General features: G+C 42.8%; 1 protein-coding gene across 6 annotated transcripts in view; it reads right to left on the reverse strand.

The window, feature by feature from the left end:
* LOC112244578 (pro-neuregulin-1, membrane-bound isoform) overlaps positions 1–15,832 on the reverse strand; it is an 88,818-nt gene that overhangs the window by 26,486 nt on the left and 46,500 nt on the right. For 2 of the 6 annotated variants that reach the window (XM_024412286.2, XM_024412285.2), the window contains exons 2-3: positions 6,106–6,244; positions 1,731–1,789 (exon numbers count right to left, since the gene is read on the reverse strand). In XM_024412286.2, the coding sequence (XP_024268054.1) occupies positions 1,731–1,789; positions 6,106–6,244 (198 nt within the window). Of the gene's footprint in view, positions 1–1,730; positions 1,790–6,105; positions 6,245–6,825; positions 7,031–15,832 lie in introns of those variants that run through there. The other 4 variants (XM_024412288.2, XM_024412287.2, XM_024412290.2 and 1 more) reach the window with 3 other exon arrangements.

The raw sequence follows: 15,832 nt of genomic DNA on the forward strand, positions 1-15,832 counted from the left end.
AGTTGCCTGGTTTGCTAGATTGACATATACTAAATACATTTTTAAATGGAAGGGTTTATTGGTGTTAAAATACACCAGTTATGCTATTTTGGACCACCAGGGTGCTGATGTCGTGCAGCCTGTCGTTTTTGTGTTAATACTTTTTCATAATGTTAACGACAAGTTTGATGTCGGACGACAATAGAATGTTCATGATGTCATTGCGCCAACTGTCTACAGACATGTCAATAGACAAAGTATAAATCAGCCTTTATAGAGCAAACAACTAAATTATCAAAACACAGGCTGTAATATGGCTTTTTAACTGGCTTGGCTTGGCTTCCTCAGTGATTTTACCCACGCACCGCAACTGTTGCCAGGTAACCTATGGTAATTGGACAGTAAGGTGAGTGGGTACAGTGATAAAGTGCACTGGGGCCGTTGCCTGGGCGGCTGCCTCTCTCCCTCTCTTGCCTTTCCATGACATCAAAGAGGTCTCTGTTCTGGTTTTTACAGTGCCTCCATAATCCACAATGACGCCCACCCACCTCCCATAAGTGTTATTGCTCTTTAGATTATAAAATACATTGCAGGCTTAGGTTGTTTCCTTTCAAAGGCAGTAAGTAGCGATATAGAGCTTTTTTAGTACAGCAAACAACACTGTCCCCTGCCTCCTATTGGAAGGTTCAAGTTTGGAAAGTTGAATATACATAAGTTTGAGTTTCATTTCTTTCTTCTATTATTGTTCCATTCAATCATGACATAACTAACACAATATCAGGAAACTATAATGAACTGCTTTAAATTTCATCCAACTCTACAAAACAAGGCAAAAAAAATGGACATGCGAGAAACAGGTAATGGTGACTAACCCCGATCCGTACACATTTGCGCAACTGCAGCATTTAAATGAGGCTGCGATGAAAACTAATGGGACTGTAGCGACTGTGTTGGCATCAAAGTCTGGGGTGTGAACTAAGTCTCGATTCAGTGTCGATTGACATGGTAATGGACCCATAGTACTGGAGAAATAACTGACCCCGCTGACGCTTTAAAGACGTAACATACTGCACGCATTATTCAACTCATTCTGTGCCGTACAGCCTCTTTCCAAAGCAAGAAATCATCAATGGTGAGTGTAAAGGGAATTACTCGTGAGTTCATCAATAGTTAATTTAATCCATTGTTCGTTTTTGCGTAATCACTGAAAGCCATCATGACTCTCAAAAACTGTGACAGCCACAGTTGAATTGTGAAGATAAATTTAGCGCCCCCTTGAAAACCATATTCAAAATCGACACAAACCTTTACATAGGTATGTAATGGCACATTATATAAACTCTTTATGGTGTTATATCTACATTTTAGAGTTAATAAGTTGGGCGGGTGAAAAATGCAGTTTCCCCATACGACATATCTCCCCTTTCACTATGACGCGTTTGCTTCCCCACCCACCATTTTTAAAAAGACGATCATGCAGAGATGGGCATCATCAAGGTCTCGTCATTGATTTTGCTGGAAAGGGGAGAAATTGTGCTTTACAATGGTATTCATATTACAGTTGACCTGGAAGTATTACGTTTTTGGGGCGCTAAATTAAGGTCAAATGTATGGAACATCGCAATGTACAAAAGTGCGTTAGCTACCGTTATGGGATACATACAACATTTAAAAAAATGAAGCAACAGGAAGTAGCGCTGATTGAGCATGCTCCAATCACAAGCACAGACAGGAAGAGAAAATAGACGTACTGTAGAAGCTGGCCATTACGTAGTTTTGACAGCGATCACCAGTAAATTCATTTGGACACCTGAGAGGGAAACAAAAAAGTCACAAACAGAAGACAAGGAAGAAGAGAAGATGAGTTTACACCAGATCTACAGAAGACTCACGTGCATCGCTGGTGTTGTCAAGGAGACTGATATGTCTTGCAACCATTGCCAGTTCTGTTTGCGAAAACATGTACTTGAGAGAAAAGTCTCAATCAATGTCTTATTCAACAGGCCTCGAAATTCAGCAAATGTTTGGCTCATGCATTCTGATTCCAGGGAGATTTAATTAAAACTTCTTCGGGCTAGGGTCCTTTTTTTCTAAATTTCCGCCTGACTGACGTGTCCCAAGTAAACTGCCTGTTGTTCAGGCCCTGAAGCCAGGATATGCATATAATTGGTACCTTTGGAAAGAAAACACGTTGAAGTTTGTAGAAATGTTAAAATAATGTAGGAGACTATAACACAATAGATATGGTAGGAGAATATCCAAAGAACAACCAATCGGATTTTTGTTTTTTGAGAGCCCATGCTCTTACAATGGAAAGTATATGGGCATAATGAATTCTAGCTCCCAGGATGCAATTTCTATGGCTTCCACAGGGTGTCAGCAGTCAATGTTCAAGGTTTCAGGCTTGTTCCAAAACGAATGAGAAATATCAGTTTGATTTTAGCAGGTGGGTTCTGTCTTCATCTTGCGTGCATACACACATTTCCAAGACTGTGTCCCTGTACTAAGTTTCCTATTGAACATACTTCTTTCCATATGAAACTGTATAGTTTGATTACATTTTAGGGTATCTGAGGAGTCAATAGAAATGTATTTTGACTTGTTGAAACAAAGTCTAGGGGTAGATTTTCAGATTCCTATCTCTGCATGTTGAACGAGTGGATTACTCAAATCGATGTCGCCAACTAAAATGACTTTTTGGGATATAAAGAAGGATTTTATCTAACAAAACGGCACTACATGTTGTAGCTGGGACACTTTGGATGACAAATCAGAGGAGGATTTTCAAAAAGTAAGTGAATATTTAATCGCTATTTGTGAATTTGTGAAACCTGTGGCGGTGGAAAAATATTTTGATGTGGGGCACCGTCCTCAAACAATCGCAGGGCATGCTTTCACTGTAATGGCTACTGTAAATCGGACAGTGCAGTTAGATTTACAAGAATTTAAGCTTTCAACCAATAGACACTTGTATGTACCTAAATGTTTAATATCCATCATTTTTAACGATTATTTATTTGAATTGTGTGCCCTCCAGTGTGGACTCCATGCCTGAATAATTGTCTGATTATCCACCTCTTTTGATCCATCGAAAAAGGAAATCGAGTCAAGATGAGTGTGTATGTGTGTCTATTAGTAATTTGTATGCCGTTCTACTCCACTCCATACACACACACACACACACACACACACACACACACACACACACACACACACACACACACACACACACACACACACACACACACACACACACACACACACACACACACACACACACACACACACACACACAACAAATTGTCTGGATGTATTGTATATCTGGCTCTGGGAGAGACAGTGATTGGAACTTTGGAACAGGTATGAAACACCAGAGAGGACACGAATGGCTGAGTGCACAAATATTTGGGGTTTATGACTCTCACAGGCACAGTGGCTTGACATCGCTTCCCAATGTATTCCGCTAAGCACCTGGGGGGGCCTGATGTAACATCTACCAGTCTACCAAGTAGCGGCACAGTAACAAATTAAGCCCTTCATTCAAATCTAAATGACTAGAGCTAATTGAAAAAGGGCAACATACTGACCAATGCTCAGTTTTTTTGAAAAATCTGCCTTTTTTGACGATTCTTCGTTTGTAAGTTGTTTGTGTACTGAAGTGGGAATTAACGTGTGGGTTAGGGGCGAAGACTGGCAGATCATCTGGTGTCTGATGACAAAGCAGGAGGCTGAGTAATGTCTTGCTAAGGAAGAGATTGTGGAGTGAGATGCAGAAAGAATCCAACAAGCCAGTCCAGCTGTGATTCAGTTCTGACAGGGTCTGCTGGGCAAGCCCATTCTCTCAGAGGCAGAGAAAGAAAAGGGGGATAGAGAGAGGGGAACGTGGGAGTGGGATGGAAAATAGCAGGAAACTGATAGGTGTAGGTGTTGTTGGTATGTATGCTGGTTTACCCAGAGATCAGTGACCATTGTCAGGTAGAGTACAGTAGGACGTAATTCAAATGTACTGCCATTTCAAATAACCGCATGGCTAAAGAAATAATTTCATATTGGCTATGAATATTTAAATTTAAATATGAATAGTTAAATACATATTAAATAAAATAAAACATATAATTTGCTATAAATAAATTGAGGAGGGGGTCAGGATTGAAAGTGTTGCTTCCATGATGTTCCGACCCTTCCACACTGTGTGCCTGTTACAGAATCCGTGCTCCGACTGTTCAGGCTTCAGTGAATCGGGCTCCACAGGGACCCCTGGCAGACAGGTTATTTTTGTAGATAGAGTTATTTCTGAGGGAGACCGAGAGGTTATTTTTCTCCCCTCCCTTCCAGTGATGGCATGCTGCATCATTTACTGAAAGGAAACAAAATATCCTGGAGACAGCAGCATTTTTGCGCTTAGTCACCGAAGTATTTAACACGAAACTCAATCTGTCGGTGGACGGTAAGAGTCTGTCTTATGTATGTATTGGATGGCCCAGACCCAAAGTGTATCCTTGGCAATGGCAAGCCTTGTGTCAGGCACAAAGAGGGAGGAGCTGCAGTGATCTTTCTTACTGCTGCAATGGAAGCAATAATACCATGAGCTATCACCACCTCACCATGTCTTTTGAAAACTACTGGATGTTCTAACCACAGATGTAATGATGTAATATACAAATTGGGAGATGCTGTAGATAATTAGGAAGAGTTTACAACCTCGGAATGTTTCTAAAGGGTCAATCCACTTTGCTATACAGACCACAGTGTACTTCAATGCCTTAGTGGTCAATTGGTCTGGATAATACATGATTTTACCTCAGATGGATTTTATATGAATGACAATGATGGAGAATGTGGACAGGACAGCAGAGAGGTGATTATCTTGTCAAATATAGATGTCAGCGATGTATGCCGTTGCTTCTCATACGAAGCGTGTAAGTAAAGAGCATGCCAGCTTGTTTGCTGCTCGGGATGATTCGCTACTCATGTGCCTTGAGCTGAGTACTCAAACTCTCAGAGACTGAGTCACAGAGGTTCAAGCCACAGGGGGCACTGGGAAAGCACATCAAGCCCCGTCCTGCCTTGGTCTCTCATCAGCTCTATCGCTTGGATCAGGGCTGAACACTCTTGACAACAAGAGTGCGATGCTGGAGCATAAATCAATGTCCTACTGTAAGAACACGGCTGATCCTGACATCAGCACAATGTCAGCACAGAGTCATGTTCAGTAGGGCATGTGACGGAAAACCATTTAAAACGTTTCACAACAACAAACTAAAATGACCGTTTCTTATTGGACAAGTCAAGGTAGTCCCTCCCTATTACAGTCTGTTTAGTTACATTTGGTGCCTAATGAATATGACCCAGCTCTAAGGTTACAAAGTGAACAATGAAATGGGGAAGAAGACAGAAAGAAAATCTCATAAATGCAACATAGCCCCAGATTTGGAGTTTGTTTTTCTTAAATGGAGTGCAGCGGTTGGGCTGTTCCGATGAAAGGAGCCGGCATTAATAATGTAGGGGGGCAGAGGAGCATGTGGATAGGGACCCCCACCTGCTCTGCTCTCCATGCTCTCCCTGTTGCTTAGCCCAGTAAGTGTCATGCAAAGCATCCATTAGAACATCCTCCCCTACGGCTGCCCAAATAGACATTTCAAAGTGCAGAGGCAGCACATTTGTACACCGCCATGATGTCTTGTGCATTCACTTTAATCTCTGCTCAGGTCTTTGGATTGTTTAATGATTTACTCAAAAAACATTCAGCTGACACCTTTGCTTTACTGTAAAAAAGACTTTCCTCTAAACTTGGCACAGTTTGGGCCTAAAAAGCTCTGGGGCCTAATTTAGCAGGCATAAATGGGGCTGGACATACCGCATTCTAAAAGATCATGACTTCAAACATGATAGATAGTAAATGTTATGACTGCATCTACTGTATCAGCATGTGCTACGTCTTGACATGTACAAAATAGCAAAGTAGTGTGCTGAAGTCGGCACCGGCATCATGTGGGAGCACAATTAAATATTTAGAAACAGCAGCTATAAGCCATCAGGAATTGTATTAAGCATAAAGTCAAACATAGTCTGCATAGTATAGTACAGTGTGTGGTGTGGATGGTGTTGTGTTTCATCATGTCCTACCTGCAGAGGAACTTGGACCTGCCAGGGGTGATGTCCAGGGTGAAGCACTCCCCTCCGTTTACGCAGTAGTTTTTCTGGCTGTCACTACAGCGCGTCATGTGGCTGGAGGTCTTCACCACAGCGGTGGTGCTGGTGGCAGCTGCAGGAAGATACCAGGGATTAGCAGGAAATGTAGGAAATGGATCCAGTCATCCCAGTAGACCCCTGGGGAGTGTTCAGCTGAACGCTAGTGCTTAGAGAAAGCTACTGTGGCCTCTCTGTACGCTCAGTGTACATCCATGATTTATACCCGTGCCCTTTGTTACAGATGAACGCAAAATTAATGGCAAGAGATATAGTAAACCGAACCCACAAAGCAAGGATTTGCTTATTGATTACTGCTATCCTTGACAGTAAATATATCAATAAAATGCTTTATCGCACATACGCCTTTACAACATAAAGATGTACATATATATATTCACAAGTAATAAAAGACACCTCTTGCGGTAGAGCGATCATTTCAACAACTCAAATATAAATGTACCATTCCAGAGCTCAATTTTGTGAGAGAAGACCTGAAACAATGATGAAAGATATTCCATCCTACTAGCATACACTTGCTTTAAAATAGAAAAATTCTACAATAAAACAGCACAGAGAGACATTAAGAGCAGTGATATAACTCAAATATTAATAAAACATTTACAACTCCTTGCTGTCTAAATAATGACTTCAAACCTAAAATCTTATCTTCAATGAACCAGCTTTGGAGCAGTGATGTTTCTGAAAAGTCTCAAGACGTGGAGACGCATTTCCCCTTTTCTGCCCATTGGAGCAGCTCAGGCCAGTGCCGTCCAGTGAATCAATAGGCTGGAGCTCTAAGCACTCTGTCTGCTGGAGGTCTCTACAGCCTCTCCCCACAGCCTGTCCTCCCCAGTCTGCACTGTGTGAAAGCCCATAAACATTTGAAATAAGCACTTTCCCCCCCCCTAACCCTCTATCTCATCCGGATGTCACTTCTGGCATCAGAAGTCTTTGCGCATCGGAAATACAATGGATGCGACTGCCGGCCGAAAAGACGTCAGAGCTCGATGACTAGGGGGTTGAATGAGTTATCTTGCAAAATAAATATACTTCCTGGCATGGATGAACGCTCTAGTCGGTTTGACAGTGTTTAGGGCAAAAAACATCCCGTCCTGGACCGTGAACCACCCACCGGGCCCTCTCAGGCTCAGAGCACCACAAGGGCAGGAGGAATATACTTTCACATACATCATTTTGGCTTGAAACCACATGTTGGTCCTGGCTAATTCCAGCCGGACGAGGTGAGCATTGCTGCATATTTTACTCCTTTTTAAAAACCTACCCCCCCTTATGTCTTTTACTCCCTCATTCTCCATTTGCAATGGTAAGAGGATCGTGACCCGGATGCCAATGTGACTGGTTTAGGCCTCATTGACGATTCCGACGTAGTGCCGTGCCTGTGTCTCCTTCCTGACAGACAATCGAGTTTACTCATAGATTGTTGTTGAGATGACGCAATGATTTCATAGGTCACAGACACCATCAGGTTACATTTTGTACTGAGAGACATTACCTTTTGACTAAATGCAATTCAATCTCTAGGGGCCATACTGTTGTTTCCCAGTAAACAGCCAACACTGGTTGAATAATTGACAATGCAACAGATTGCTTATCTCCCACAAATCGAATTACTTGCTATGCCACCGTTAAATCAATCAAAAGTCTGCATCCTACTCTTCATTCTAAAAAACAAATGTAAGCTCTCTTCTGCATACAGATAGACTGTAGGGGAAAAATCTATCCTCACAGACGCCAATGCAATTACACTAGGGCTTAAATAAGGGACAAGTTTAAGTAATGACACACTCAACTAATCATGAATACCAACCATTCCAACGATATGACCCTCAGACAGCCTTCCTCACTTTTTCTAATCCACCAACTTCCAGGTGCTAAATTGTAGGGCAGTTTATCTATTAGAAATGTTGAGCCTTTTCAGCACTGCAACTAAAAGACTGGCAACTGACCTACCTACGATTGCTCTGCTAGATAAGGGTAATTGCAAGAAATATGGTTTGAAATATTGTTAGTTTTACAGCAGAGGCTTAATGAGAGAAGCGAGAGAGAGGGTCATGAGGGCTATATTTAACAATGCTGCAGAGCTCAAGCTGCACCTTTTTTAGCCAACGGGTTTGATGGAAGAGAAAGGTACAGTTCAATCAACAACAGAAAATGTGTGAATAAGAAACCCAAAACTGGGGAGCGGAGACACTGCTTGGTGGAGTGACTCGGCCTTCTCCTGCATCGGCCCTTTGGACCAATGGCAGGCTGGTGGTGGATTTTTGCCGATCCAACAGCCCATTGCAGCTTACCGTATGCTTCCCAGTCAAACAGTTCACGCATATACACAGGTTTACATACACTTAGGTTGGAGTCATTAAAACTCGTTTTTCAACCACTCCACAAATGTCTTGTTAACAAACTATAGTTTTGGCAAGTTGGTTAGGACATCTACGTTGTGCAAGACAAGTTATTGATACAGATTATTTCACTTATAATTCACTGTATCACAATTCCAGTGGGTCAGACTTTTACAGGCACTAAATTGACTGTGCCTTTAAACAGCTTGGAACATTTCAGAAAATTATGTCACAGCTTTAGAAACTTCTGATAGGCTAATTGACATAATTTGAGTCAATTGGAGGTGTACCTGTGGATGTGGATGTATTTCAAGGCCTACCTTCAAACTCAGTGCCTCTTTGCTTGACATCATGGGAAAATCAAAAGAAATCAGCCAAGACCTCAGATTTTTTTTTGTAGACCTCGAGAAGTCTGGTTCATCCTTGGGAGCAATTTCCAAACGCCTGAATAGAATTCTATTCATTGACTACAGCTCAGCGTTCAACAACATTGTGCCCTCAAAGCACATCACTAAGCTAAGGACCGTGGGACTAAACACCTCCCTCTGCAACTGGATCCTGGACTTCCTGATGGGCCGCCCCCAGGTGGTAAGGGTAGGCAACAACACGTAGGCCACACTGATCCTCAACACTGGGGCCCCTCAGGGGTGCGTGCTCAGTTTGTACTCCCTGTTCACTCATGACTGCAAGGCCAGGCACGACTCCAACACCATCATTAAGTTTGCAGACGACACAACAGTAGTAGGCCTGATCACCGACAACGATGAGACAGCCTGTAGGGAGGAGGTCAGAGACCTGGCCGTGTTGTGCCAGGACAACAACCTATCCCCTAACTTGATCAAGACAAAGGAGATGATTGTGGACTACAGGAAAAAGAGGACAGAGCACGCAACCCATTCTTATCAACGGGGCTGTAGTGGAGCAGGTTGAGAGCTTCAAGTTCCTTGGTGTTGACATCACCAACAAACTATCATGGTCCAAACACACCAAGACAGTCTTGAAGAGGGCAAAACAAAGCCTATTCCCCCTCAGGAGACTGAAAATATGTGGCATGGGTCCTCAGATCCTCAAAAAGTTCTACAGCTACACAATCGAGTGCATCACTGACTGGCTGCATCACTGCCTGGTATGGGAACTGCTCAGCCTCCGACCGCAAGGCACCACAGAGGGTAGTGTGCATGGTCCATTACATCACTGGGCCCAACTTCATAGCATCGAGGACCTCTACACCAGGCAGTGTCAGAGGAAGGCCCTAAAAATGGTCAAAGACTCCAGCCATCCTAGTCATAGACAGTTCTCTCTGCTACCGCATGGCAAGCAGTACCGGAGCGACAAGTCTAGGTCCAAGAGGCTTCTAAACAGCTTCTACCCCCAAGCCATAAGACTCCCAAACAGCTAATCAAATAGCTACCCAGACTACTTGCATTGTCCCCCCCCCTTTTACACTGCTGCTATTCTCTGTTTATTATCTATGCATAGTCACTTTAACTCTTCACTTTAACTTGACTAAGCTGTGCTCCCTGTAAATAGCTTTGCTACTGTTATTTTACTGCTGCTCTAATTTTTTACTTAACACTTATTTTTCTTAAAACTGCATTGTTGATTATGGGCTTGTAAGTAAGCATTTCACTATAAGGTCTACTACACCTGTTGTATTTGGCACATGTGACAAATAAAAGGTGATTTGATATATACTTCATAGAAATCTGGAAACACTGTGCAGTTACATTAATGACGCGAATGAATTAGCAAAATCTTCTCTGCAACTTTTGTTAGGACATACATGTTTAACATAGCGCCAGTTCTCCCTCCTAATGCCAGACAGACGTTTCAACAAATGGCTAGCAGAGAGTTTAGAGCAGTTTTGGGCTAACAACCAGGATCATTAATCAAGCAGAGTAAGGGGTGCTTAAAATTGAGACCCAAACAGCACATAATGCACTACTTTTTAACCACAGCTTTGGTCAAAAGTAGTGCACTATATTAGGGAATAGGGTTCCATTAGGGACACAGTCATAAATTATGTTGATTTATTTTATGTTTAATAATAGTGTGACTGGCCATTATGGGAAACCGAGTGCACAAAACTACAGAGTCAAACTTTTAATGAGGCACCACTAACGCTTTGTTGAGTGTCCTGTATAAAATGGCCTTGAAAGTCACTGCCTGAATCATTGGCACTCACGACAATGTTCACGTCGTGATCATCACTGATCACTTATGGTTTATTTCAAGGGAGTCCTTTGGGTGGAACACATGTACACACACACAAACACAGGACAAATACACACAAACCTGTCTCTGTTTGGGCAGCAAGGTCACTCTCTCCCCTGTAGGGCTGTGTGTTTAGCAGTGTGTTCCTTCTGATGAGGACGGATGGCTAGCAGGCCAAGTGTGCCTCTCTGTGTGCGTGTATGTGTAGCCTGGGCTGTCAGATGATTTATATCCCCATGGCTGTGAAACAAACTACCTCAGTCCAGACCAACGCAGGCAAGTGACAAGTAGAGAGAGACACCGCTGACAGTGGACTTGCGAGATTACCAGACATAAGGACATTTTTCGTAGCAGGTTAGTAGAACTTACTCAGCAAGTTTGGATAATTAACATAGCAGGTAAGGAGACTGAGATTAAGGTTAAGAAAAGGGTTAGGATTAGGGAAAATCCTCTCCTAACCTGCTACGAAAATCACTTTGTATGTGTCCCCTCAATCCACCGCATCCACCGATGTAGGCCCTCCACATCTGTTTGTCAGACCAGAAGACATCTCGAACATCAGTCTACTCACGAAAACGTCTGTAGTGTCCAACCGCTTGGTCTACAAACTAATACCACACTTCTCACGAATACAATATTGTTCTCCGTATCAGGTTCTTACTGTGGAATGTACAGTCGTGGAAAAGTTTTGAGAACGGCACAAATATTTATTTTCACAAAGTCTGCTGCCTCAGTTTGTATGATGGCAATTTGCATACACTCCAGAATGTTATGAAGAGTGATCAGATGAATTGCAATTAATTGCATTAATTAATTGCAATGTCCTTCTGTGCCATGCAAATTAACTGAATCCCCCAAAAACATTTCCACTGCATTTCAGCCCTGGCACAAAAGGACCAGTTGACATCATGTCAGAGATTCTCTTGTTAACACAGGTGTGAGTGTTGACGAGGACTAGGCTGGAGATCACTCTGTCATGCTGACTGAGTTCGAATAACAGACTGGAAGCTTCAAAAGGAGGGTGGTGCTTGGAATCATTGTTCTTCCTCTGTCAACCATGGTTACCTGCAAGGAAACACGTGCCGTCATCATTGCTTTGCACAAAAAGGGCTTCACAGGCAAGGATATTGCTGCCAGTAAGATTGCACCTAAATCAACCATTTATCGGATCATCAAGAACTTCAAGGAGAGCGGTTCAATTGTTTCGAATAAGGCATCAGAGCACCCAAGAAAGTCCAGCAAGTGCCAGGACCGTCTCCTAAAGTTGATTCAGCTGCAGGATCGGGGCACCACCAGTGCAGCGCTTTCTCAGGAATGGCAGCTGGCAGGTGTGAGTGCAACTGCACAAACAGTGAGGCAAAGACTTTTGGAGGATGGCCTGGTGTCATGAAGAGCAGCAAAGAAGCCACTTCTCTCCAGGAAAAACACCAGGGACAGACTGATATTCTCCAAAAGGTACAGGGATTGCACTGCTGAGGACTGGGGTAAAGTCATTTTCTCTGATGAATCCCCTTTCCGATTGTTTGGGGCACCCAGAAAAAAGCTTGTCTGGAGAAGACAAGGTGAGAGCTACCATCAGTCCTGTGTCATGCCAAGAGTAGAGCATCCTGAGACCATTCATGTGTGGGGTTGCTTCTCAGGCAAGGGAGTGGGCTCACTCACAATTTTGCCTAAGAACACAGTAAGGAATAAAGAATGGTACCAACACATCCTCTGAGAGCAACTTCTCCCAACCATCCAGGAACAGTTTGGTGATGAACAATGCCTTTTCCAGCATGATGGAGCACCTTGTCATAAGGCAAAAGTGATAACTAAGTGGCTTGGGGAACAAAACATCAATATTTTGGGTCCATGGCCAAGAAACTCCCCAGACCTTAATCCCATTGAGAACTTGTGGTCAATCCTCAAGAGGCGGGTGGACAAACAAAACCCCACAAATTCTGACTTTGCAAGAATGGGCTGACATCAGTCAGGATGTGGCCCAGAAGTTAATTGACAGCCTGCCAGGGTGGATTGCAGAGGTCTTGAAAAAGAAGGGTCAACACTGCAAATATTTACTCTTTGCATCAACTTCATGTAATTGCCAATTAAAGCCTTTGACACTCCTGAAATGCTTGTAATTATACTTCAGTATTCCGTAGTAAACTCTGACTAAAATATCTAAAGACACTGAGGCAGCAGACTTTGTGAAAGTTAATATTTCATTATTATTATTTAATTATTATCATTATATTAGTGTCATTATCAAAACTTTTGGCCACGTCTGTAGTGTTTGGATTCCGCCAGTTATAAATGGGACCCATGTCATCCAAAAGGTTATACTTTTGACTCATCTGTCCATAGAACATTCTTCTAAGAGTCTTGATGATTATCCAGTGTTTCCAGGAGCTTTTAGCAAACTTAAATCAACTTGTTGAACGAGATGGGTCCCGTGATGTATGGCAAATAACACTGCATTCCACAGTAAGAACCTCATGATCTTATTATTCGTTACTCAGAGCTATTTGCTTGGCTAGCTATAGCCTAATGTTAGCTAGCTAACATTGAACCTGGTTGGTTAGCTACCTGCAGAGCTAGCTAGCTACATGTCTTAACAAAATATGTACATAAATTCAATCTGGCCATCTACTCCGATTTCAAAGCACTCTCTTCTGAGTGTGCCAGAGATTGCAGAATAACTGACGAATTTACGAATCCTGAAACCCCTGTTAAATATGGCCGGTGTCAGTAAACTTTGACAAAAAAACGCAATTAAATAGTTTCCAGCAGCACAGTTAGTCACCAACGCTCTGGATAACATGAAAACAGCCTGCCAGCTCTGCTAGGGCAAGTAAAATGGTCAGAGTGGGGTGTTCTCCCATTACGTGTCTAGAAGTATCTTGCAAGCTAGCCAGTCAGCTCAGGTGCTTGACTGCCGTTGTAAGGTCAGAATGTTCGGATCAACCCTACTAATCTGCCAGAGCGTCCGGTGTGCACTCTGAATTTACGACAATCTCAGAGCACAGTTGCAGGCACCAACGCTCTGGCACCAACATAACAGCCTAACCAGCTCTGATAGGGCGAGTAAAGTTGTCAGAGTGGGGTGTTCTCTCATTATGTGTATGGAAGTAGCTAGCGAGCTAGCCAATGTTAGTCAGTTAGCTTGGGTGCTTAACATAACAGCCTAACCAGCTCTGCTAGGGCGAGTAATGTTCAGTGAGCTGTTCTCTCTCTCACTTAGATGTCTGGAAGTAGCTTGTGTAACAGTTTTGCTTCTGACCCTCTCCTCACCTCTACCTGGGCTCAAACCAGGGACCCTCTGCACACATCAACAACTGACACCCACGAAGCATCATTACCTATCGCCCGACAAGAGGCACGGCTCTTGCAGAGCAAGGGAAACAACTACTTCAAGGTCTCAGAGTGAGTGACGTCACCAGTTGAAACGCTATTAGCGCGCACCCTGCTAACTAGCTAGCCATTTCACACCTGTTACACTAGCAAGTTAGCTTGGGTGCTTGACTGCTGTTAGTACATTCGGATCAACACTTAAAGAGATGGGTGATGCTAAAGCTTAAGGGTGTGAACAATGCTGAATGGGTGTAGACAAGAAGGGCTCTCCAATAGTATTACCAAAACATTCAAAGGCCATTTTCTCAAAAGTGAGTTTCAAGTTTATCAACTTTCAAAGCAAAATGACTTTCCCATTGTTCTTCATCTGTAGTGTATGATATACCATTTTGTAGCTCTGAGTCTCGACTTTTTTCCAATCTAAAAAAATGCAATTTCAAATTTTGCTACATTAGACCAATTTGAGCCTGTGGATCACATATGATGTGTGTACAATACCTTTTTGATTGTACTGATTATGATGAGCTAATGATAAGCTATTTACCAGCTATGTGTGGCATCATGTTTGTTACAATGCATTCTGGTTGTCACGTAAGCATCTATCAGACCAAAGATTTTATAACAAAACGAGGTGAAGAGATGGTTCCCTCGACTGACTTATGGAGCTTTCAAGACAACTGGGAGCTCGTAAGAATACGAGGTCAAATCATGACATCAGTGATCTTCAGGTTGGAAAGTCTGAGCTCTAAAGAGGTGAGTTCTCAAGTGTAATTCCGAGTTTGATGACCATTCAAAATCATTTTTGAGTACCCAGGTGTCTTCAACGCAGTAATATGCTGTCTCAACATCAACAGGTGAAGAGGCGACTCCGGGATGCTGGCCTTCTAGGCAGAGTTCCTCTGTCCAGTGTCTGTGTTCTTTTGCCCAACTTAATCTTTTATTTTTATTGGCCAGTCTGAGATATGGCATTTTCTTTGCAACTCTGCCTAGAAGGCCAACATCCCGGCGTCACCTCTTCACTGTTGATGTTGAGACTGGTGTTTTGCAGGTGCTATTTAATGAAGCTGCCAGTTGAGGACTTGTGAGGTGTCTGTTTCTCAAACTAGACACTAATGTACTTGTCCTCTTTGTTACGGTTTTCTAGGTGTGAAGGATAGTCGGACCAAAATGCAGCGTGTAGATTGCGATCCATGTTTAATCAACAAAACGTAAACACGAATCAATACAAACACTACAAAACAAATAAACGTAACGAAAACCGAAACAGCCTATACTTGTGTCAACTAACACAGCGACAGGAACGAAGACACTAAGGACAATCACGAGAGACTGACATTTTTTCCCATTCCTCCTTGCAAAACAGCTCAAGCTCAGTGAGGTTGGATGGAGAGCATTTGTGAACAGCAGTTTTCAGTTCTTTCCACAGATTCTCGATTGGATTCAGGTCTGGACTTTGACTTGGCCATTCTAACACCTGGATATGTTTATTTTTGAACCATTTCATTGTAGATTTTGCTTTATGTTTTGGATCATTGTCTTGTTGGAAGACAAATCTCCGTCCCAGTCTCAGGTCTTTTGTAGACTCCACCAGGTTTTCTTCCAGAATGGTCCTGTATTTGGCTCCATCCATCTTCCCATCAATTTTAACCATCTTTCCTGTCCCTGCTGAAGAAAAGCAGGCCCAAACCATGATGCTGCCACCACCATGTTTGACAGTGGGGATGGTGTGTTCAGGGTGATGAGCTGTGTTGCTTTTA

The sequence above is a fragment of the Oncorhynchus tshawytscha genome, linkage group LG33 (genome assembly GCF_018296145.1).
Source record: "Oncorhynchus tshawytscha isolate Ot180627B linkage group LG33, Otsh_v2.0, whole genome shotgun sequence".
NCBI classification, from domain to species: domain Eukaryota; kingdom Metazoa; phylum Chordata; class Actinopteri; order Salmoniformes; family Salmonidae; genus Oncorhynchus; species Oncorhynchus tshawytscha.